The sequence below is a fragment of the Elaeis guineensis genome, chromosome 4 (assembly GCF_000442705.2).
Source record: "Elaeis guineensis isolate ETL-2024a chromosome 4, EG11, whole genome shotgun sequence".
In the NCBI taxonomy this organism is placed as follows: domain Eukaryota; kingdom Viridiplantae; phylum Streptophyta; class Magnoliopsida; order Arecales; family Arecaceae; genus Elaeis; species Elaeis guineensis.
The window spans coordinates 136,457,438-136,482,987 of record NC_025996.2 but is presented as its reverse complement, the minus strand read 5'-3'; the positions used below and the strand labels follow the sequence as shown (position 1 = coordinate 136,482,987).

At 34.1% G+C, this 25,550-nt stretch overlaps 1 protein-coding gene across 1 annotated transcript in view; it reads left to right on the top strand.

Moving 5' to 3' along the window:
• LOC105037635 (wall-associated receptor kinase 17) overlaps positions 1 to 11,567 on the top strand; it is a 22,239-nt gene extending 10,672 nt beyond the window's left edge. Inside the window, exon 4 of the mRNA XM_073256840.1 lies at positions 10,093 to 11,567. Within this exon, the coding sequence (XP_073112941.1) occupies positions 10,093 to 11,276 (1,184 nt within the window). The 3' untranslated portion in view covers positions 11,277 to 11,567. The remainder of the gene's footprint in view (positions 1 to 10,092) is intronic.
• Positions 11,568 to 25,550: the final 13,983 nt, after the last annotated feature.

The window sequence follows — 25,550 nt, the reverse complement described above, 5'->3', positions numbered from 1 at the left end:
GATCTTATTAATAAATATGATCAATGTCAAAGTTATGCTAATATCCAACATCAACTTGCTACCAAACTCATTTCTATTACTACTCCATGGCCTTTTGCAATTTGGGAATGGATATATTTGAGCCTTTTCTAGTGACAACAGGTCAGAAAATATTTTAGTGGTAGCTATAGACTACTTCACTAAGTGGGTAAAAGCAGAACCTCTGACCCAAATTACTAAGAAAAGATGTAGGATTTTATCTGAAAATCCATAATAAGCCATTTGATTTACCTCGAGTAATTATTATCGATAATGGTTGATAGTTTGATGATCCCAAGTTTAAAAAATTCTATTCCAAACTTCATATTGATCATGGTTGACCTCTGTTGGCCATCCACAGTCGAATGGTAAAGTCGGAGTTACAAACAGAACTATCCTTCAAGAATTAAAAACAAGGCTTACTGAAGTAAAAGGACTATGGGCTGAAGAACTTTATAGTATTCTATGGGCCTACCGATCTACTTATCTAATTCTAATTGGAAAAACTCCTTTTAAACTTACCTTTGGTACCGAGTCTATAAGCACAGAGTCGCTAAATACTATAATGCTCAGATAAAGCCGAAGACATTCCAAAAAGGTGATCTCATCCTGAGACAAGCTGAAGTTTCTAACCTACAGAACAAGGTAAACTTGCTCCAAATTGGGAAGGACCTTACTGAGTTACTGATGTTATTTATCTAGGGGGTTACAGAATTGAAAAGCTAGATGGGTCTTCCATTCCTCATACTTGAAATTTTGAAAATCTTAAAAAGTATTATCAATAAATGCTCCAAAGAGTTTATTTTTTGAAGAAGCATGAAGTCCGATCTCCAGATCAGCAGAGCCTTGAAGGGTATGGAGATAAGATCTCCTGATTAATGAAGTTTGATCTCTGATTAGTAGAGCCTCGAAGGGCATGGAGATAAGATCTTTGGATCAATAAAAATTTGATCTCTAGATCGACAGAGCCCCAAAAGGCATGGAGATAAGATCTCCTGATCAATAAAGTCTGATCTCTGGATCGATAGAGCTCTGAAGGTATGGAGATAAGATCTCTTGATCAATAAAATTTGATCTTCGAATCGATAGAGCTCCGAAGGATATGGAGATAAGATCTCCTGATCACTGAAGTTCGATCTCTAGATCAACAGATTCTCATAGAGTATGGAGATAAGATCTTTCGATCAATGAAGTTCGATCTCCGAATTGATAGAGCCTCGAATGGCATGGAGATGAGATCTTTTGATCACTGAAGTTTGATCTCCAAATCGGTAGAACCCCAAAGGGCATGGAGATAAGATTTCTTGATCAATAAAGTCTGATCTTTGGATCGATAATATCCTGAAGAGTATGGAGATAAGATCTTCTGATCAATAAAATTCGATCTCTAGATTGATGGAGCCTCGAAGGACATGGAGATAAGATCTCTTTGTCAATAAAATCTGAACTTTGGATCAGTGGAGCCCCAAAGGGCATGGAGATAAGATCTTCTGATTGATGAAAATTTGATCTTCTAATCGGTATAGTTTCAAAAAGCTAGTATAAAGATAAAATCTCCTAATCGGTGAAAAATAGAATTAAACATATCATGTTCAGATCAAATGATGAAGTTCCATCAAATACCGATCTAAGGTCAAGGTTATCTTGAAGTCCTATTGAAAATCTGATCTATCCTCTATATCGGATAAAGAATACATCTCTGGTTTGTTCTTATTCCATTGAAGATTCGATCTCTATATCGGCAAAAGCTGAAAAGCAAAACATCCTGATCAGAAACACCCAATCTCAAGGAGCATATTATCTTATTCTACAAAAGATCCAATCTATTCAAAATTGTCATCGGATAACAAATATCAATCTCTAATTAAGCTTATGTTAAATTGGTCTTCAGATCAAATAAATAGTTCAAAGCCTAAGATCAAGCAACAATCTCCAGATCAAATCTTGAAGTTCTAATAAGAACCTGATTTATCCAAGGCCATATCGAATGAAGATACATCTGAATCTTAATTTTAAATCAATTATTAACTGATAAGATTTTCTTTGTTTAGTTCGATTGAACTATGATCTTACAAGTTATATATGAAGTTATTTTACTTTGAAAAAAGTTACGAAAATTTGTCTAAGTAACAGAAATATACAACTCAAGTCAAAAGACACATCGGGGAATTTACTTTCATTGATTGAAAAGGAAATTACATTCCAAAAAGACCCGCATCGGGTCATTACAGAACAAAAGCCCATGTTAGGCCGATACATCTAAAGAAGAAATGAGTTACAGGATAACAACGGGAGCTTCAGAGTTCTTCTTGATTGGCTCTTCTTTAATTTGCTCTGGCACCTTAGCAGCCTTAGTAGTAGGGGGCTCCATAGGAGTGACTTCAGTATTGGGGACCTTGGTTGCAATGGAAAGTACCACTATGATTGGTTCTGCAGCGATGACCTCGATAACCTCTTGATCTGCCTTTTTGGCTGGCTCTTCAATCGCTTCGACAGATGGTTTGGGGTCCCCTTTGATGCCCATTTCAATGGCTATCTTCGGAGTCATCCTGAAAATATCAACTTCGAAAATAATTTTTTGATCAGATTACAGCACTGAGAGAACCTGTAGTCGTATGCTCCCTCGGAGCTTTCAGTTACCTCCTAAACTCTTCGAAGGCTTTGTATAGCTCCACTGTCTTAGCCGCCTCATCCTGCTCCTTTTTGACCTATTTCTTCAGGGTTTCTATTGCCTTCTTATGAGCTTTATTGGCCTTCATTGCCTCCTACAGCCTCTGCTCCAGCTCTTTGTTCTTTTCAGCCCAAATGTACAGGTCAAAGATTTTCATTTCCTATTCATTAATCTTTTGCTGAAGGTTCAAGAGATTTTGGTTCTTTTCCTTCAGCGATGTCAGCTTCTCTTCGAGCTGAATTTTGAGTCCTTCAGCATGTTCAGACTCTTTCTCAGCTTTCTTTTCAGCAGTCTTTTTCTCCTCTTGGAGGATTATCAAATTGGCATCCATAGCTTCTTTATTTTTCAATAGATAGGCCATGTTTTCATACATGACCTGAAAGTCGATGATGACCTAGAAGACAAAAGTTCAGATCAATCATATACCGATGTAAAAAAATAGAGAGAGAGAGAGAGAGAGAAAGGATACATGCATGAGGTGCTCGCAGTTGTGATTTGTGATCTCCTCTAGTTTGTTCTTTCGACATGCCTCCAGATCAACTGTCGGCAACACTGATTCGAAAAGATTGCAACCCAACTGAGGTCACTCCAGAAGTGACATTCATCCCACAGTGTCTCGATCGAGGTTGATGGGGCTATGGTAGCAGCAGATGACTTGCAACTTGGCTCCTTAGGAGGAGGTGCAAGTCAGGAGTCATCTTTTTTCTTGCATCAATCGATTGGCAAGGTGGAGGCTCAATCGATAGAGCCCGAGAAGTGCTTCATAGACCCTAGGGAGTGTCACTTCTCCCCAAGATAGTAGGAGAATTAAGGAGTTGTTGATGCAGATCGAAAAAATGCTCGGGCAGGAGGAGGATCTGTCCCTTTGACCCTTTTGGTGTGGGGGTGACAGTAGGTGGCTGTGGCTCATCCTTCTTCCTTTCCTCCAATCTATTTGGATTGAACCTCATTTCTACACCAAAAAATTATTTTTAAAGAAAATATGATGTGAAGGAAGAAAATAAATGCAAAAAAAAATACATCGGTCTTACCTCGAGAAGAGTATAGGCTGATACCGCATCGTACAGTGCCTGATCATCAATTAGTCTGGATAGTTTGGGGATTGCCATAGTGATCAAAGATGTATGATCCTCCTCATCCCTAAAGAGAATTTTATTATGGGAGTTCCACTTAGTGTCGGGACACCCTCAGGCAGACCTAAAATCCCACAGAATGGGGGTTCGAACAAAAAAAAAATGACGTTTTCAGTCGTGAATTGAAGAAGGAAGGCTAGATCCAAATTTACATTTCTTTCTAGATGAGAAATAGTACCAATCCTTCTCATATGGGTGTTTCTTCAGGAGAATTAAAGACCTAAAAAGGGAGATCCTAGGCTCTATATGCTGGAATTTATGCATTATTATATACACTATGATCATCTTAATGATGTTTAGGATCACCTGAGTTAGATGAATCCTATAAAAGTCAAAGAATTGTAGAAGAAGGGTGCAATCCAGATCGAAGGGCTTCATCATAAAAGGCTATACAGCCTTCAGGGGGTTCATTAACCCAACCAACTGGACCCGACACCAACATTTCATACTCGTCAGGGATGTCATACTTTTTTCAAAGAGTCATCAGGTTCTCCTCAATTAGAAGGGATTCCTCCATTTCTGGATCAAAGTAATTCAAAAGACGGCACACAGGCTGTTCTAGACTCCCCTCTTCTTCGAGGTTGACATCGGTATTTTCTCGAGAAGGACTTCTACTTTGAAATCTAACAAGGGTTGGGTCGACCTAATTTAGGGTCACTTACAACTTCCTCTCCATTATCTCTACCAGAAGACATTTTTTCCAGAAGGTCTTCTAATGGAAAATAAAAAGGAGAAAGTGAGAAAGATTGAAAAGGAGAAAAAGGGCTATTCTGAGACTTAAAGAAAAATAGATGAGGAAAAAGATCGGTACCTAAAGGCAATAGATGAAATCATCTCAAGGATGAGAAAGGTACTCTTCTTCTCCGACTCTGATGAACTTCTTGCTATCTTCGATGACCGCTGAACATGGAAAAACCTCTGGAGACAAATCGACAGCACCTCCACAGGAAAATGGCAGAAACAGACTATTGTTCTGGAATGACAGCTTTTATAGGCAAATCAACGGTTTAGATGAACTGACTTCATCACGATTTATGATATTTGGTGCTAATTTGATGGGTTTGTCGGGTGACGGTTCGACATACCTTCGCTAGATTTTGCCATATCAAACCTACATCGAATTGATTAATCTATCAGATGCTGACAAATGGCACATACCCATTCGATAGTGTCGAACCATCATTTCAAGCAATGATGATAAGATGGAAGGAAAATCTACTGTATCATTTTCAGAAAGGGGTGTATGTCTCTTCATTTCCAACCAAATAATAAATTTTGGCATTATCGAGAAATGTGCATTTACTTCTGCCAGCAAAAATCAGTAGATATTTTCTACTTTCCTTTTTCGATTTAACCTCAAACATGAGAAGTGGGGGGCAATATTGGTATATCAAACCGACCTCAAGCCACGTGGCGTCATCATGTGCGATCATCAAAATATTTATCTCAAAGCACAAGATTGCAATGAACTGGTGATCGACTGAGATCGATCTTTTACCAACCTAAAAGAGTACACATCGGCAATTCTGATATCTAAAATATCGGAGCTTCAGGTAAGCTATTAATCGATCTACACTGAAGCACATCAATGAATAGTCGATGTCAACTACTACATTATCTACAACACTTATTTTTTAGAGTTTATCTACAATCTCTACAACTAAGTTACAGTTGGCCACGATCTCTTATACAGCTGGTCACGATCTCATACATAACTATTGAATATAGCTAAATATAAGCTGTCAGGGATAGCTAAGTATGATTTTATTTTAGCTAATATGTACAGCTATACTTTGGCTCACTTACAGCTAGCTATAACTGTCTAACAAACTCTTCTAATGGTCTAACAAATTCTGTAACGGCCTCTCATCAGTCTCTCTATAAATAAGGGTCAGAAATCCTCTAATTATAATTCTAATTCTCAAAAACTAGAGTGAGACTGTGCCGGTAGAAATTTTACCAGTTCTTGAATAAGAACTCTAGTTCCTGCCTAGTCCAATTTTTCTAGTCCCACATAAACCCTTTTCTTACTTGACTACTCTTTTCTACATACTGTTTCTGGGCTCAAAACTGACTTAAGCATCTGATGGTCAAGAACCAGAGGATTTCCATCCGATTTTTAATTTGTTTTGCAGATTTTCTCGAACGCACTTTAGATTAGATTGCTACTGATCTTCAGCTCAGCTTCTTCCGATCTGGCCCAGTCTCAAATTTTGAGCCACACAACAATAATTCTTAAAAAATTGTTTTGCATTGAGAGGCACATTTGTGTCATTTTAGTAAATTTTTTAAGCATGTTATTAGTCCTTATAGGAATAGAATTTAATTGGTGTGTATATATATATATATATGACTTGTTTTTGGTAAGAGATGAACATTACTATGTGTACATTCAGATGCATGGTGGACATTGGTACTCTAGTGCATTTCTTCCTCTGATTCAAAATAAATATGTTTTCATACCTTATCTTTAAAATGAAAAGTAGATGTTCCAGTGCGAATCTCAACAATCACTTGTTTTGATTTTACATATCGATCATTTTGAACTAAAATCAAATTTTTTGATGGAATATTCATATTAATGTTCCAGGTCTCAATAGTTACATATAAGTCTATACAACATATAGTTACATATTCCATTATAATAATTAGACTACTACATGTGCATGTATAATTTTATTTTTCTTTTATTTTTATTGATGGAGCATGGGCAAGAGAGAACTATGGGATCGCTTTTTTTTTTTTTCCCTCCTATCTGGGAGTAGAGAAATTATGATAGAAGGAGCATGCAAGGAAGGGATTTTCACTGTTTCATTATGGTGAGGCCTAACTTGAAGCTTTGGGCGGTGGTATAAAATTGACATCAAAACCTCTTTCATTATATATATATCATTGATAAATAGACTAGTTTTAGCAAATGTGATGCACATGTCTTTTCATAAAGAGAGAGAAAGGAAGGGGAGAGGTTGGAGAAAATAATTAGGGAGAAAGGACTCCTAAATGTCCTCCTGATGTTTCTTAGCTAGCGCTTCCAAACAATCTATGTCAAGGGAGAAAGCACTCCTGCCTGAGAAAAATTACAGTAGCCCTTTATAGATAATCGGAACTATTTCACCTCCATGAGACCCTCTCTTCTTGATTAGTTAACCGACCAGGATATAAAATATAAGCCACTTTTGTTGCCTGTTGATCTAAATCTTATCCCAGTTTCATTTGCTAGTTCTATCCTACTTCAAGCTATTCTAATTTAGCCAATTGGAAGAACCAGGAAAAGGACACTTAGCCGTTGATCCCCAACCAACCATCTTTCCAACAGTCTTCATTTCTCTACACTATTGTGCTATTTTAAAGAAACAGAAGAAGTACAAAAGCCATATAGAAGAATAAAGGAAGAGAATTCAATTGGATAAGGCATTTCCAAGAAGTAAAGACAGTAATTTCCTCCTTTTAGGCACAAAAGAACTCTTGAAACCCTACCCCCACAATGTAATACCCAACTTAAAGACAATATAAGATCACATTTCTTAATACCTTTAGTCAAGAACTATATCCTGGAAATAAAGTGTAGAAGGAAACTTATAGAGAGAAAATTATAGAAATAGAAAGTTTAGAAGACTTAATTTATTATTGTTTTTATGTTTTGGTAGATTTAAGAGTTCAAAAATTACGTACCTTCCTAGAAACAATGCAACTCTCTATATTTTTTCTTAAACATTGTAGAAGTTTTCTAACGGCTAATAACTATCTAATTTTTCAAAAATTCAGATAATAGACTTCTTATTAGAAGTAACTACCTAATGAAGTTTTATCTTTTTTAAAACTATTATTATTAGGAAATATTATGCTAAAATCCTCCTTTTATTTGCTAATAATATATTTGGCATAAAAAGGTTGAGAGAAAACAAACTTGATTTAGCATAGTGCAGGCCTTCGATGGATTACCCTTAAACCTAAGGTTTGAACAAAAATTAGGGTGTCAAACAACTAAGATAATTAAACCTTAATCTTAATTAATCAAAATCACATATTAGTGTTCACAATATACATTGGATTCTTTTTACAAAAGTGGCATATTATGGTATGTGCTTTATTCCAGTTTAGCAAGCCAACTAGAGTCTTATTGATAGTCCCTTTGAAACAGCCCTAAGTCCATAATTTATTTGTTCTGATATTAAATGTTAGAAATACTTCTAGCTAGTACATGCCAATTTGCCATGTTCCACTCCCCGTATGAGATCTATGTGGCAACCATGTCATAAACTAGTTGATTACTGGACTTGTGCATCTGCTAAGTCGGGCCAGATTCAGCCCAACCAGGGCCTAATCTAATATGATCCTTCAAGTGATCAAATTAAGCATTTATTTTCTTACTTTTAGTCTTTTGTATGTATGCATGCATGTATGTATGTATGTATATATGCATCTTATTACATATTTATCTTCTGAAAAATATTATTTATATATATCTAACATTAAAATTATAGTATTTGGAAACAATATCCATTCTGCTCGATTTTCAATTAATCATATTAATATAAACATTTTCATTCATATATATATATATATATATATATATATATATATATATATATATATATATAAAGAGAGAGATGAAAAAGTAGAGCAGAGTCAAGGATAATGGGAGCGGAACTCAGAGGATAGGGATGCACCTGATAAAGTTTCTATTATGATAAGAGTAGAGTCCTCTATATGCACATACAATTTTATTTTTTTTTTTTTTTTATTGTGGAGCACAGGCAAGAGAGGGGCATGGGAATTGAATTTTCTTTTTCTTTTTTTGCCCCTCTAATCCCTTTGTGGCACGTAGGGAAATTAGGATCGGGGCCATGGATGTTGGCATTTTCACTATTCTATTATGGTGAGGTTGGCTTTGAGATCCGTTGCATAAAATTAACACCAAAATCTTTTCAATTATATATATTATTAATAAATAAATTAATTTTAGTATGTGTAATATATATGCCTTTTCATAAAAAGAGAGAGAAAGGAACAGAGGGATGGGAGAAAATGAGGGAGTAAGGCCTCTTAAATATTTGTTGATGAATTTTATTCCTAGTTCTAATAGGTTAACGACTCCAGTGGTACTTATATACTCTTGAGCCCATCCATCTAAATATCTGATTTTAATAATATTTTTTAAATATTTTTAGAAGGATGACGTACGAAAACATGCTAGGAATTCATCCCAAAGAAATACCAGAGTAGAACAATCTATTTAAAGAGAGAAAGGACTCCTGCCGTGAAAAAATTACAATAGCCCTTTGTAAAGAAGCAACTAGAACTATTCCACATCCATATGACCTTATCTTCTTGATTACTCAACTAACCAAGACTTAGCATATGAGGTTGCCTCCTACTCCTCTTCATCAAACAAATATCGAACTGTTACCCCAGTCTCATAGAGCTAGCATCCCTAGAAACATAATCCTATTTCATGATGTTCTTTTTTCAGCCAACTGGAAGATCCAAGGAAACATGATAGTTGATGATCCCCCAACAATCTTTCTGAAAGTCTTCCTTCCGTTGCCCACTTAATCTCAATTTTGGATTGTGAAGTGCATGGGACCCGCCTTCAAATAATAAAAGAAGAAAAACCTAATCAACGAGGCCATCAGAGGAAATGCTTGATGTACAAACAGATTATCCTTGTAAAAATTATCAAATTGATCTATTGAAAAGAAAATGCTCTATCAAGATAATTTTACCACTATACCCTTACATCAGATGTGGTGTGGTCATTAGAAGCTGTTCGCATGGCATGCCTCAACTCTATGATTAATTTTTTCTCTCAAAACGTTTCTCAGGATTATTTTGCTCTGAGATGCACATTTATATCATATTTTTTTTTTGAGGAGCTATGCTATAATAGAAAACAACAGTTTACAGAACCACAAAACCCCCACCATCCAATGAATGGGCAGCCTATAATTTGTTAATGAAATGTTTCAAGCATGTTATTAGTCCTTACAAGAGTAGAATTTGATTGGTCCTACAGAAATGTGATGAAACATTTGCTTGAAATCAAATTTTTGATGATCAAGGTGATGCCATGGAGAAGCATATATATATATATAGTTCTTTTGGTGTTTTTTTTTTTTTTAAACAACCAAAGCTACAACTGGAGTGATATAATTTTTGGTAGTGTTTAAAGTCTCAAAGCTTAGCAATAAAACCATCTCCTGCCCTTGCTGAAAAGAACTTCCATCAACTAAGAATTTTAAAACTAAACTTTCTATTGTTTATATGCAGGTGTGGGGCTAAGCCTCTTGTTTATTATCATTGGAAGTTTGTGGTTATATTGGGTTTCCAACAAAAGAAAACTAATCAAGATGAAAGCAAAGTTCTTTCAAAAAAATGGAGGCTTGTTTCTACGGCAACAGATCTTAAGTCAAGGTTCTAATGCAATATTTAAGATCTTCAATATAGAGGAACTAGAAAAGGCAACCAACAACTTCAATGAGAGCCAAATCCTCGGTCGTGGTGGATATGGTACTGTATACAAGGGTGTTTTGCCAAGCCAGGAAGTTGTGGCTATCAAGAAGTCCAAATTTGTTGACGAGAGCCAAATCGAGCAATTCGTCAATGAGATCATCATCCTTTCTCAAATTAATCATAGAAATGTTGTCAGACTCTTGGGCTGCTGTTTAGAGATCCAAGTTCCATTGCTTGTGTATGAGTTCATATCCAATAAAACCCTCTTCCACCATATCCATGGTCAAAGTCATAGTTTCTTAATGCCATGGGAAGTTCGTCTAAGGATAGCTGCAGAAGTTGCTGGAGCGTTGGCATATCTACACTCAGCTGCTTCAGTACCAATCATTCACAGAGATATCAAGTCCACAAATATACTGTTAGATGAGAATTATACAGCTAAAGTATCAGACTTTGGAGCTTCAAGATCAGTCCCATTTGATCAAACACATATAACCACCCTTGTGCAAGGGACATTGGGATACTTGGATCCAGAGTACTTCTACACAAGCCAGCTAACAGAGAAGAGCGATGTCTATAGCTTCGGGGTAGTTCTTGCAGAGCTATTAACTAGGAAGACTCCAGTATCTTTTGCTAGGTCAGAAGATCAGAGAAATCTAGCTACCTTTTTTACATTGATGTTTGATGAGCAGCACCTTTTTCAACTGATAGAGCCTCAAACTTTAGAGGAAGCTGGAATGGAGCAACTCTTTGTCGTTGCACAACTTGCTAGGAGGTGTTTAAATTTAAAAAGAGAAGAAAGACCGACCATGAAAGAAGTTGCCATGGAGTTAGAGGGGCTAAGGAGATTCCATAAGCAGCAGCTAGCTCCCCAAAATCTCGAGGAGACAGAGCATTTGCTAGGTGGGATTGGACCTTCAAGTGGATACATTACTGAGAAGGCAAGCACACAACATAGTTTAGAAGTTGATATGGTACCTTCCATGGATCTCCCAAGGTGATGGATTGATGAGAAACCACTCTTTTTGTAGAGAGCCATTGAGATTTTCTCTATGCTATTGATGCTCCCTACTTTTCTATGTAGATATTGATCAAATTGTTCCTTGAACTTTGCATTTTGCTGCTATCTCTACATATTGTATTATTGAAGATCTATGTCATAAAAAATAGTGATCTAGCTACATATTGATGTAGTTATGTACTACTGAGTATTTGAATTTATTCGTGAAGTATTTGGAGACATGTACTTTATATATTAAATATGCCGCTTGAACCGAAGACTTCTTTTACTCCTCCTTGAGATGGTCTTGAGATTCATTACGTGGCTCCTCTTGCTCATTATGTTCAGATTGCTCTTCAATCAACACCATCTCCTCATAAATGATCTTCCTTGAATTTGGCTGATTAATAGGCACCTGTAGTGCCTTTGATGAATCCATGGATCCCCTCCTTGAGGAAAAGTCAGCCCCTCCACTGTCATGGTTCATTCTTGTTGCAGTGAACCTTCACAATAGTACAAAGCTTTATTAATTTCCTACTTCTATGACTTGTAAGTGCTCAATACTTTTCATTGCTTCTAGAGTTCTTAGTGCTTGTTGAAGACTAATTGCATGTTTGGTCATACTTCTACAGGATAGTTTTGGTTACATTGATTAAAAGGTCAAATGTAGACCATTTGAAAGCACGAATGGCATAGAACAAATAAAATATACCTAAATAATACTCTTAAATAATTTATTAGTTACATATATATACCCTTGCAGATATGACTTACCACATCTTTACCTTTAAAAATTCACTATTTACACATATATCATCGAATCTTTCTATTTTTGCAAGAATACCCATCACGTAAGATTTGATTGATGGTACTAATAGATAGCAGCTTTAAGTATAAGACAAAATTTATTATCCTAAAATGTTATCAAAAAAAAAATCTTTATAATATAAACTAAATGTTAAATTTTAAGAATATTAGTGCAAAAGGGCAATGATGCCTTTTAGATTTAAAATGATAATTTTAATACTATTAGTCAAAAATCTAATAGGAGATGTATCAATGAAAAAATAAGATGATCTGAGAGCTATATATGAAAATAGTGATTTTTGGAGGGTAAATATATAATAAGTCATATTTATAGGATAATATATGTAAAAAGCCTAAGTATAAAACTTCTAAAACTATAGAATGCTACAATTAAAGGGATATATCTCATGGTTGATATAAAACAACAAGTTTCCATTCTTTAAAGAAAAAACCATCCACTAATTCATGCACCTAACTTTTCAATCCATAGCACTATTTGCCTCTCCATAAATATGTTTAACTTCAAAAGATTATAAGGCTATCATCATTTTCTAACAATCCTGTAAAAATGGATGAGAACCAATCTTAAATGGTACGGATCCTAACAACTATTTAACAATTGCTAAAGAACCTTCTTCAAAAATAATAGGGAGTTGCCTTCAAACTTCTTGAAGCACATGATATATCTTCCCATACAATACAAAGTTCTGCTATCGGTACTGTGGTATCAACCAAACAACCATCCACTACCACAACCAAAACTCCACTAGAGCTTCTACTAAAACTCCACTAGAGCTCGTTATAACAAAGCTAGGTCCACCTAAATCAGCTATGTGTAGCACATTATTATTAAAATTAACCTAGAGGAAACCAAGGGGTGATAGCATCCAAGTAAAATAAATTCTCCGAGAGGATGCAAAACCTACAGAGAAACAAAGCCACAAAATATTTCCTAGCTATCAAAGTGTCTTTTAAGATATTAACATTAATGTATTCCTATGCTTGCGTTGAGCTCGAACTAAAACTAATATGAGATTTTGAACAATTTTTATGAAAAATCCAATTATTTCTTGCATCCCAAATTTGCTATGTGATATAAGACATCAGAATAGCCTTTTGATCTCTTATTTTCTTTACCAATTCTCTCTTTAATATTCTAGAGAAAATCATCTAAAGAAAGAGCAAGAATAGTTGAAGAATTAGAAATCAAAGCCAATCCCCAAATCTATGTCGCCAATATGCAAGGCAAGATAATATTAGCAGTGGGTTCCTCTAAGTCATGACAAAGGTCATGACAAAGATGATTCCATGCTAGTTTCTACATAAATAAGGCAATGCTGGGATGAACTTAAAAAGTCCTTCAGATCCAACCAGTACCTCTATTTGATAGTTCTTCAAGTCTAAAATACTTATAAAAATGTCCAACTCTAATCAATAATCTAGTCGAAGGACCCCATCACAACCATCAGCAATATCTCCACTAGGGAGAGGAATAGATAGAATTCTTTAAGCCAAAGTCTTAGAAAAATACTGGTATATCATCAGGGAATTCCAATCATTCACATCAAGCATCATAAGGTTATGCATCCTAAGGAAGAGAAATAGACAATATCAACCAAAGTAGGCCAGTGTCCAATGGGATAGAAGACATCCAAAGGTTTTGAATCATGTCAATAGATGACTTATTGTTCACAATCCACCTAAGATTAGATAATATTAAGAGAGCAAAAGAACACACAGGGGATGCTTGGTTTGTGACTGGAATCGAAATCGAAATCGGAATGGATTGGAATGGGCAGTGAAATGACCAAATTCTCCGAAGCATTTGGTTTATAACTAGAATCAAAATCAAAACTAGAATAAAAATTTGAATCCAAAGGGAAGAGTAGAGGTAGAGTTTTAAGTAGATTAGGCTATTCACATTCCATCCCGAAATCAGAATCAGAATGTGAATCCCTCCAACCAAGCGGTTGGAATGTGAGTCATCCATTTCGATTCCCATTACAGACCTCAAATCCCTCTAACCAAGTACCCCCACAATTTCTTCCAAAGAAGTGAACTATTTTATTAATATACCAGGGAAGATGTAGCAAACCACTCACCATACTTTGCCCTCCTAAATGACACCCATTTCCTCTCGTGGATCGATATAAATTTTACAATATGTTTGGCTGTCAAAGTATCAAAGAATGAATTTCCAAACCCTTTTATCAAATGAACTAACAAACATAATTTCCAAAAAAGCAGATGTACTATTGTTTTTTGTTCATGCATTAGCAAAAAGATGGTTTCTACCAAAAGAAAAAAAAGATAATCAACAAACGAAATATACTTCTCCATATTGGTTTAACCTTGCAAGGTACCATACCATTGCAAATTTAGATCCTTGGTGTCATGGTCTTGAAAATTAAGAATAATTTTTTATAATAAAAAATAAAATATGTAATGTTCACAGTTAGATCCACTGGCATTGGAGACATCCGAACCAAGAACCTGAAAGATAACTAGGTGGTGGATCTATGGGACCCACCACTTCCCACTTAGCGATCACCATCGGCTATTAGTCTTGAAAACAAAAAGATCATTAATTTCATCAAGCATCATCTATAAGTAGCACGAGACACTTGATGTCGATGTCACGCCATGAAATTGATGCATTCCTCGACCTCGAGCTCCATTTTAAGCCCCCACTATTGATACATCAATGCCTCTCTCTTTGGGGTTTCTCCCCCTAACTTGATCTCCTTTCCTAATGGCCACCGCATTCTCCTCCTTCTCCACCTCTTTTATCCTCTTCTTCTTTTTCTTGTACTTCTTGATCTATGATGTTGATGCTGCAGCTACCCTGCGCTTCACCTTCCACCACAGCTTCTCCAACCAGGTCTGTCGGTGGGTGGAATGCAGGGCCAAGAACCTCCCCGACAGGTGGCTAGAAAAGGGGACCATTGAGTATTACGCCATCCTCGCTGGCCATGATCGTGGCCACACCCTCTTTGGTGCCATATTGGCACTAACCTTCTTTGACGGCAATGCCACCCTCCAGATCAGCTTGCTAGGCTTGTAAGATCTCACCCTTGGTTCGTCTTTTACTCGATTCTTTTGACTTACACAATAATTTCACTCCAATTTAAGACTTGGATATATCTTTCTCCAAGTTTCAATCCTAATTGAAACTTATTTATAATAAAATGAAAGAATAGAATAAATAATATAATAAAAAGATCCTAAAAAAATAAATAAAAGGCTGATGAAACTTTTGAAGATCATGTCGAGGAAGCTTGACAATCAATGTACTAATGACCACTTAAATATTTTAAGAAAATGATGGTTGGAAGCTTTATTTTTTTTTGAATGCTCACTAAATACACTTTAGTTTTCTCTTTATTTTTCTCTTCTCATGGATCTTCTCTTTATTTGGTAGTCTTTAAAACCACTTAAAATGTCTAAATGACTATTTCTAATGGTTGGAATAATTCTATGCACTTCCTAAAACTTCTGCAGAACTAGTCTTAGAACTATCAACTGCAGTCGAGTCTGACTCGAGACTAAGTAGAGGTCGACTTGAAATAATTTTGAGTTGACTCAATAGAAGTAGGGGTTGACTCGATGTCTGATTTATAGAATATGATTCTCTATTTTTTTTAGGGAATTGACTCGAGGTCAAGTAGGAGTCGATTCGAGGCTAGTGCTAAAAAATCTACTCTCTGTCTGTCGAGAGAGTCGACTCACAAAAAGTAGGAGTCAACTCTTAAACTATGTCACTTCATAATTACATACCAAAGTCAACTCTTTGAAGCTTGGAGTCAGTTTTTGACCTCTTCTATTTGATTTTTTTATGATGTGACTTCTTCTATTCTACTCTCTTTGGCTTCATAGCTTGACATTCAAAAAATGCTTCTAAGAGTGATTTTAGTTTTTTAAAACATTCTTTACATGAACTTCAACAACACATTAGTATAAAAATAAATACTCAAATATTTTGTATTCATCAAAATCAATCCTTAGATAAATACATATTATTAGTTCTTATAAGAATAAAATTTAATTGGGCCTACAAAATTGTGACGAAATATTTTCTTGAAATTTAAGTTTGGATGATCAAGGTAGTGCCATGGAGAAGTGCGCGCACGCATGCGCGTGTGTGTATATAATATATATATGTATGTATATTTGTGAACAAACAAAGTTACAAGTGGAGCAACATACTTTCTAGTATGTTTAAAGATTCAAAGCTTAGCAATAAAACCATCACCTGTGCTTGCCGAAAAGAACTTCCATCAATTGAGATTTTTTAAAACTAAACTTCCTACTGTTTGGATGTAGGTGTGGGGCTAAGCCTCTTGCTTATTATCACTGAAAGTTTGTAGTTATACTAGCTTTCCAACAAAAGAAAACTAATCAAGATGAAAGCCAAGTTCTTTCAACAAAATGTAGGCTTGTTTCTGCAACAATAAATCTTAAGTCAAGATTCTAATGCAACATTGAAGATCTTTAGTATAGAGAAACTAGAAAAGGCAACTAACGACTTCAACGAGAGGCAGATCCTCGATCGTGGTGGATATGGTACTGTATACAAGGATATTTTGCCAAGTCAAGATGTTGCGGCCATCAAAAAGTCCAAATTAGTTGATGAGAACCAAATTGAGCAATGGATCAACGAGATCATCATTCTTTCTCACATCACTCGTAGGAATGTTGCAAGACTCTTGGGCTACCGTTTAGAGATCCAAGTTTCATTGCTTGTGTATGAGTTCATATCCAATGGAACCCTCTTCCATCATATCCATAGTCAAAGTCATGATTTCTTGATGCCATTGGAAGTTCATCTAAAGATAGCTGCGGAAACTGCTAGAGTGCTAGCATATTTGAACTCAACTGCTTTGGTATCAATCATTTACAAAGATATCAAGTCTACAAATATACTATTAGATGATATTTATACAGATAAAGTATTGGACTCTGGAGCTTCAATGTCAGTCCCATTTGATCAAGTGGACACATTGCGAAGGCAAGCAGACAATATAGTTTAGAAGGTGATATGTTAGCTTCCATATATGGATCTTGCACAGTGATGGATTTATGAGAAACCGCTCTTTTTGTAGAGTGCTGTTGAGATATTGTCTATGCTATTGATGCTTCCTACTTAAGCAAATATTGATCAAATTATTCATTTGAACTTTTGTATTTTGTTGCTATCTCTACATGTTGTACTAAAGATCTATGTGATAGAAACTAGTGATCTAGCTACAGATTGAATTTATTCATGCAACATTTGATGACGTACTATATTAAACGTAATGGTTGAACCCAAGACATCTTTTACTCCTCCTTGACATAGTCTTGAGATTCATTGCCTCGTTCCTCTTGCTCATAATGTTCAGGTTGCTCTTCAAACATCACCATCTCCTCATAAATGATCTTCCTTGAATTTAGTTGATTAACAGGCCCCTCCAGTGCCTTGATGAACCCATGGCTCCCCTCATTGGAGACAAAGTCAGCCTCTCTACTGTCATGGCTTATTGTTGTTGAAGCAAACCTTCACAATAGTACAAAGCTTTATTTCTTATTTGTATGAGTTGTAAAAGCTCGATACTTTTGGTTGCTTCTAAAGTTCTTTGTGCTTGTTCAAAACTACTTACATATTTGCTCGTACTTTTAGAGGATAGTTTTGGTTACATTGATTGAAGGGTCAAATATAGACCATTTGAAAGCATGAATGCAATAGGACAAATAAAATATATCAAAGTAATACTTTTAAATAATTTATTATTTTATATATATACCCTTGCATATATGACTTACCACCTATTTACTTTTCAAAATTCACTATTTACACATATATCCTTGAATCTTTCTATTCTTGCCAGAATATTCATCTTGTAAGATTTGATTGATGGTATCAATAGAAAGCTGCTTTAAGTATAAAACAAATTTATTATCCTAAAATGTTATCAGAAAAATAAATCTTTACAATATAAACAAAATGTTAAATTTTAAGAGTCTTAATGCAGAAGGGCAATAATGCCTTTTAGATTTAAAATGATAATTTCAATACTATTAGTCAAAAATCTGATAGGAGATGTATCAATGGAAACACAATATGATCTGAGAGCTATATATGCAAATTGTGATCTTAGGAGAGTAAATATATAATAAGTCATATTTATGCAGTAATATATGTAAAAGGCTTAATTATAAAACTTCTAAAAATATGGACTACTATAATTAATAGGATAGAACTCATGGTTGATATAAAACAACAAGTTTCCATTCTTTTAAGGAAAAAAATATCCACTAATTCATGCATCCAACTTTTCACTCTGTAGCACTATTTACCTCTCTATAAACATGTTTAACTTCAAAAGATTGTAAAGCTGACCTCATTTTCTAACAATTCTATAAAAGTAGATAAAAACCAATTTTAAAAGGTATGGATCCCAATAATTATTTACTAATTGCCAAAGAATTTTTTTCAAAAATTGTTGCCCTGCTATGCAACCCAAGAGAAGGGGTGAATTAACTTGTTAAAAAATTTTAAGTGAAAAGTAAACCACAAAAATATGTTAAAAGTGTGAAAGTGTAATGTGCAGTGATAATAACAAACAATGTATTGAATAATGAAACTAGTAAGTAAGTGAATGACATAAGAATACAAGAGTAAACAAGTCATCATAAATAAAGAGGGTTTATAGTAGTTTGGTGCCAATTTTGCATCTACATCCACTCTCCAAACTCTTATTTGAGAATTTCAATCCAATAATCATATACAATGATTAAAATATCGGATCCTATTGACCCTAGCTTTTCAAGCTAGATATTTATTTTTCAGATATAAACCAACCCAATACACTCTGATTTAAGGTTCGGATCAATCTTTTTCAAGTTTTGAAACCTCTCCAAAATTTATATACAAAACAGCAAGCAAGAACAAAAAATATGACATTGTAAATTAGATTTAGCTCCTTAATAAGCACAATGAAACTTTAAAATATACTTTATTTAATGTAGTAGAAGCCTTTAAAAACACTCTTAGATGGAATGAAAAGTTGAATCTCCTTTGAGAGGTAGTTCAACTTCAAATGAATGCTTCTTTGTCTTGGAGCTGAATTTTTTTTTCAATTTTTTTTTTTTGATTTTTCTTGTGTTTTCTCTCTTTTTGAATGCCTTTACCTTTAATCAGTGCTGAAGAAAATTTAGTAGCTATTTAAAACTATTGGAGAATGATTAAGAAGCATTAAATATGTTAAAAGCGGCCTAAAAATTTAATCATTATGCACATTTTCATCTCAGAGGTGGACCCATGGGTTGTCCTATGAGAAAAAGGTTGTCCCTTTTTGCCCAAAAAGGATTTTTTTTATTTTTAATTTTTAAAACTTTCAAAATTGCCTTCAAATGATCCGAAGTCATCTTGAATATACTTGAGGCTTTCGAATAACATTATTTTTATCTTCAACTTGATGAATTTATATTTGGCCTTCTTTAAGCATCTTTATCAATTCAAATTCTTGAATTTTTTGAAATACACACTTAAGCTTCTCCAAAGATAAAAATTATTGTACTCCTCTAAAATATTTTATGGTCATCAAAATCAATTTTTGAGATAACAATCTTCTCTTTTTTGATAATGACAAAATATTTGAATATAAGCAAAATGAAGTATATAAAATATTAGAGTAAAGTAGTGCCATTTAAAATGAATGAGCTTGAGATTAAGATATATACCTATGTATTCAATTAATGCATCTCTTCAAGGCATTAACTTTTATTAAACAATTTTTTTTTAGAAGAGGAGTTAGAGGCTACGGTTCTAACACATGATGCAGAAATTTTAAAATTTGATATAGTTACATGCATTGCATACATTTCTGCTTATACAATATAATACTAATTTATACCACTCCCCCTTTTTGACATCATCAATATAGGTAAAAAAATTTACATTCTTATTAGAAACTACTCCCCTTATTTATTTAAATATAATGAATCTGTCGAATAAATAAAATATATATATATATATATAATAAAATGTATCAAATAAGATACACAGAAGATCATGCCAACAAAAGTCACATTTGGCATTTACTACATAATGTAAGCCAAAATACCACATGAGTTCACATCAATAAGAGATATAGAAGTTCGATAGAGTATATCAATCATAATAAGTTTATAGATAAGTATATAATGTCAGCCCAATATATCAATACATACTAAAAAATCAATATCTATAATTTCATCCAATAAAATAGAATATTAAAACATACATCAAGATAGTATAAAATATAGTACCTATATCTAAATTTATAAATAATCCATAATAACTAAACATAATGTATTTCAATTAACTTGCCAATATGAATCATGAAGTGACAAAATAAACATATATGAATAGAGACTTCATTAAAATTTTAATTTATCTAAATTCAGATTTTAGACATTTGATACTAAATTTCAACGTATACATATGCTCATTTCAAGCAATATACTCGTCATACATCTTCTTCTCCTTTTTGGCAGCAATAAAATCAAATCAAGACTCAAATCTAAAGATATTTAATTTTTAAATTTTGATTTGAGTTCTCTCCTTTTCAAATTAAACTCGAGTTTAACTTTCAAATTCATAATAAGACTTTCCCCTTTTAAAAAAATAAAGATTGAGAGTGAAGAAAATGAAACTACTTTTCTTCCTAAATTTAAATCAAATTTGGCCAGTTTCAAAAAATGTGTTTCATTTTGTGTAATATTAAATTTTATACAAACTCAATAACACTACTCTCTATATAGATTCAAAAATACTTCTTAAATTCATTATCAGAAAGCTAAAAGCCGACTTCATCAGGAGGACGAGCTTATCAAAGAGTTATCCTCATTAAGAAGCTGAAAGCCGACCTCACCAGAAGGTCAAGCTCATTAGAGAAGAGTCGACCTCATCAGAAGGTCGAGATCATCAAAAATTCGATCTCTGAATCATTAAAATTCTGAGAAATCAAAATGGAGATAAGATCTCTCCAAATCCGATCTCAAAATCGATAGAGTCCTAAGAGGCTAAAATAGAGATAAGATCTCTCCAAATTCAATCTCCAAATCGATAATGCCTCGAGAGGCCCAAATGAAGAAAAGATCTCTCCGAATCTGATCTTCGAATCAGTAAAGCTCCAAAAGACCCAAATGGAGATAAGATATCCCTAAATTCAATCTTCAGATTAGTAGAGCCCCGAAGGACATGGAGATAGGATCTCCTCATCAAAGTCTAATCTCCAGATTGGCAGAGCTTCAAAGGGCATGGAGATAAGGTCTCCTCATTAAAGTTCGATCTCTAGATCGGTAGAGCCCCAAAGGGCATGAAGATAAGATCTTCGGATCAAAATTCTATTAAATATCGATCTAAAGATCAAAATTATCTTGAAAATATCGATCTGAAAGTCAAGATTATCTTTCAATTCTATAAAATATCAATCTGAAGATCGAAGTTATCTTTCAGTTGTATAAACTACTGATATGAAAGCATTCAGTTTTATCAAATATCGATCTGAAGATCGAAGTTATCTCTCAATTCTATAAATTTGAAGGTTGAGATTACCATTAAGTTCTATCAGATATCGACTTAAAGACTGAAATTATTTTAAAAATATCGATCTAAAGATCGAGATTATCTTCAGCTCTATAAAATATCGATCTAAAGGTCGAGTCTATCTTCAGCTCTATAAAATATCGATCTAAAGGTCGAGATTATCTTAAATTTTTATTATATACCGATCTGAAGGTCGAAGCTATCTTGAAAATATCGATCTAAAGATCAAAGTTATTTTGAAAAAATCAATTTGAAGGTCAAGGTTATCTTTTAATTTTATAAAATACTAATCTGAAGATCGAGATTATCATTCAATTCTATAAAATATCGATCTGAAAGTCATGGTTGTCATTCAGTTCTATTAAATATCAATCTGAAGGTCGAGATTATCATTCAGTTCTATCAAATGTTGATCTAAAGATCGAGATTATCTTTCAGCTCTATAAAATATCGATTTGAGGATCGAGATTATCTTTTAGTTCTATAAAATACTGATCTGAAGGTCATAGTTGTCATTCAGTTCTATCAAAAACCGATCTGAAGGTCGAGATTATCATTCAATTCTATCAAATATCAATTTGAAGGTCGAGGTTATCTTTCAGTTTTATAAAATATCGATCTGAGGGTTGAGGTTATCTTTCAGTTCTATAAAATATCGATATGAGGATCGAGATTATCTTTCAATTCTATAAAATATTGATTTGAAGGTCATGATTATCATTCAGTTCTATTAAATGCCGATTTGAAAGTCGAGATTATCATTCAGTTCTATCAAATACCGACTTGAAGATCGAAGTTATCATTTAGTTTTATCAAATATCGACTTGAAGATCAAGATTATCTTTCTGTTTTATAAAATATCGATCTGAGGATCGAGATTATCTTTTAGTTCTATAAAATACCGATATAAGGATTGATATTATCTTTTAGTTCTATAAAATATCAATCTAAAGGTCATGATTATCATTCAGTTCTATCAAATACTAATCTGAAGGTCGAGATTATCATTCAGTTCTATCAAAGATCGATCTAAAGATCGAGGTTATCTTTTAGTTTTATAAAATATCGATCTGAAGATCGAGGTTCTCTTTCAGTTCAATCAAATACTGATCTAAAGATTGAGGTTATTTTGGATTTCTATCAAATACTAACCTTAAGATCAAGGTTATATTTTAGCTCACATAAATACCAATCTCACCATCAAGGTTATTTTTTCAGCTTTACAAAATATCGACCTTTGAGTCAAAGTTATACCGACCTCAGGATTGAGGTTATATTGTAAACTATCGATCTCTCCATACTCAAATTTTTAAAAATCTTTGAAAGTATTATCAATAAAAAAAATACTACGATGAGCTTATTCTTGCACATTATCTTTCAATCTATGAAAATCTAATTTTCGAATTGATAGAGCACTAAAGGGCATAAATGGAGATAAAATCTCTCTAAATTCAATCTCTGAATTGGTAAAGCTTTGAGAGGCACAAATAGAGATAAGATCTTTCAAATATCGATCTATGGATCATTATTATCTTTTAGCTCATATAGATATCGAACTCAAGATCAAAATTATTTTGATATTCTATCAAATGTAAATCTTCAGATCAAAATTATCTTAGAATTTTATTATTGATCTTCGGATCAAAGTGAAATTTCATTATCGAACTCCAGACCATGGTTATTTTTGAAGTTCTATTAAATATCGATCTCCACATCGAGGATATCTTTCGATTTACTCAAGATTATGAGTAGTTCACTTGAAAAACCAAATGATTCAAATTCACCACCTCGACCAAGCTGAAAACTTATTTCTTGAACTACTTATTTTGTCCAAAATAAATTTTTGAGACTCAAAAATGGAGGGCAAGTATTGTGGGGTTTATCTGACCTTAGCTCAGAAGAAAGTCTATCTGAACAAGAGGTTGAGCTCATAAGAAAGTCGATCTGAACTAAAGACTGAGCTTATAAGGAAGCCGACCTGAATTAGAGGTTGAATTCATATAAAGCCGATCAGAATTGGAGACTAAATGCTGATCTGACTTATTTCAGCTCATATAAACATCGACTTGAGCTACTTGAATTGACTTTTGATGAAGTATTATGATTAGCTCATATATATACCGACCTGATTCATCTCAGCTCATATAAATATCGATCTAACTCATTTCAGCTCATATAAATATCAACCTAAAGCAGAGTATTACATATATCTCAGACGTTCAGAGTCTTATATGATATTTGATTTTATCTTGATATTTTATAGAGATAAACTATTATATTTACAATCATAGTCATCTTGTTAAACCCCACCATGATCTTTACAATTAAGCTACAACTGGCCATAATCTCACATACAGTTGTGTTACAGCTCATCTTCAACTGACACATACAGTTAAGTATGACCTCATTTCTAGTCAATACATACAACTATACTTTAGCTTACTTACAGCTGGCCTCTAACGGCCTAACAAACTTCTCTAATGGTCTAATGAACTCTCTAATGATCTCATCAATTTTTTTATAAATAGAGAGCCAAGAGATCCTCCAAATAAATTTTGACTCTCAAGTCCCAAGCTCAAACTAGAGGGAGACTCTATCATTGGGACTCTAGCTCCCACAAAGTCATAAATTCTCTAATTCCATATAAATCCTCCTACTTTCTATTCTATTTTTTTCACCTCCTATTCTCGAGGCTCAAACTAACTTAAGCATCGAAGGATCAAAGATTGGAGGATCCTCATCGATTTTTGACTTGTTTTGTAGGTTCTTTCGAAGAAGATTTGGATCAGATCACTACAACCACCTCATTATAGCTTCATCCAATCTTTCTGTCTGAGATTTTGAGCCTGGTAGCATGAAGAATAGTGGCAAACAATACTATTGATTTTATGGCACCTATTTAGGTTTCAAATGAATATTTCTTCTGAGAAGAAAGGTTTCAAGCAAATGCAACTTGTTGTAATATATCGCTCCTAAACTTGTCAAAGGACCATTATGAAGGCTTGTCCATGAGAATTTAACCTATTATTTAGAATATTTGGTTTGCCTACGAATGAAGCTATCTTGCAAAGTTGATCCATTGTATTGCAGAGAATGCAGGGGCTAGGGACACACTTTTTATCCAGGCTATAGGCATCCCCCAAGAACAACATGATTGCTTCAAAGGCCTGTAGGATAAATAGGGCTTGATGTGCAAACAAGCCAGAGAAGTTGGTTTGGCAAACAAGCAAATTGTTTGCAACTTAGCATGAGTTTTGACCTAAAATTGATGATTTTGTCTTGCTTGGTTAGGAAATTACTTGAGCTAGAGCTAGGTTTAGCTTGCTTAAGTTCATCTTGAATTTGCTTGAGATCTGAATATATAAAATAATTTAGATATATTATGTGTCATTATTTTAATTATTAGCATTTATAAAATTATTATTATTTATTATTATTTATCAATATAGATCATATAGAATAGAAAGTATCCAAAAGCAAAATATAAAATAATCTGGATTATTGCTTTGCACTACATACTTTCGAATGACTTTAAACTCTCACTAGATCTCCTAAACAAGTTATCTTCCAGCCAATCCAATCCTAGCATCCGACCTCTAGAGTTGGCCGGATACAAGGGAAAGGTGAACAAGGTGAAATTGGTGGAGCAAGGTGGAAAATGTGCATCTGAAGAGGGATCATAATTTAAAAACTAAGATCCGACTTGGTGGGCAACAAGATGCTCCGCCTTCAGGTAACCAACCAAGAGATACTAAAACTTTAGGAATGATGATGGGCCAGCAAAGGAGGGGACTTCGGTATGGCAGATGTAGTAGTTACCATGTTGAGGAAGGCTACTATTGCTTCCTGAGGGGCTTATTTTGAGTGTGGTTAATGGGGCTACAATGCAGCATAGTG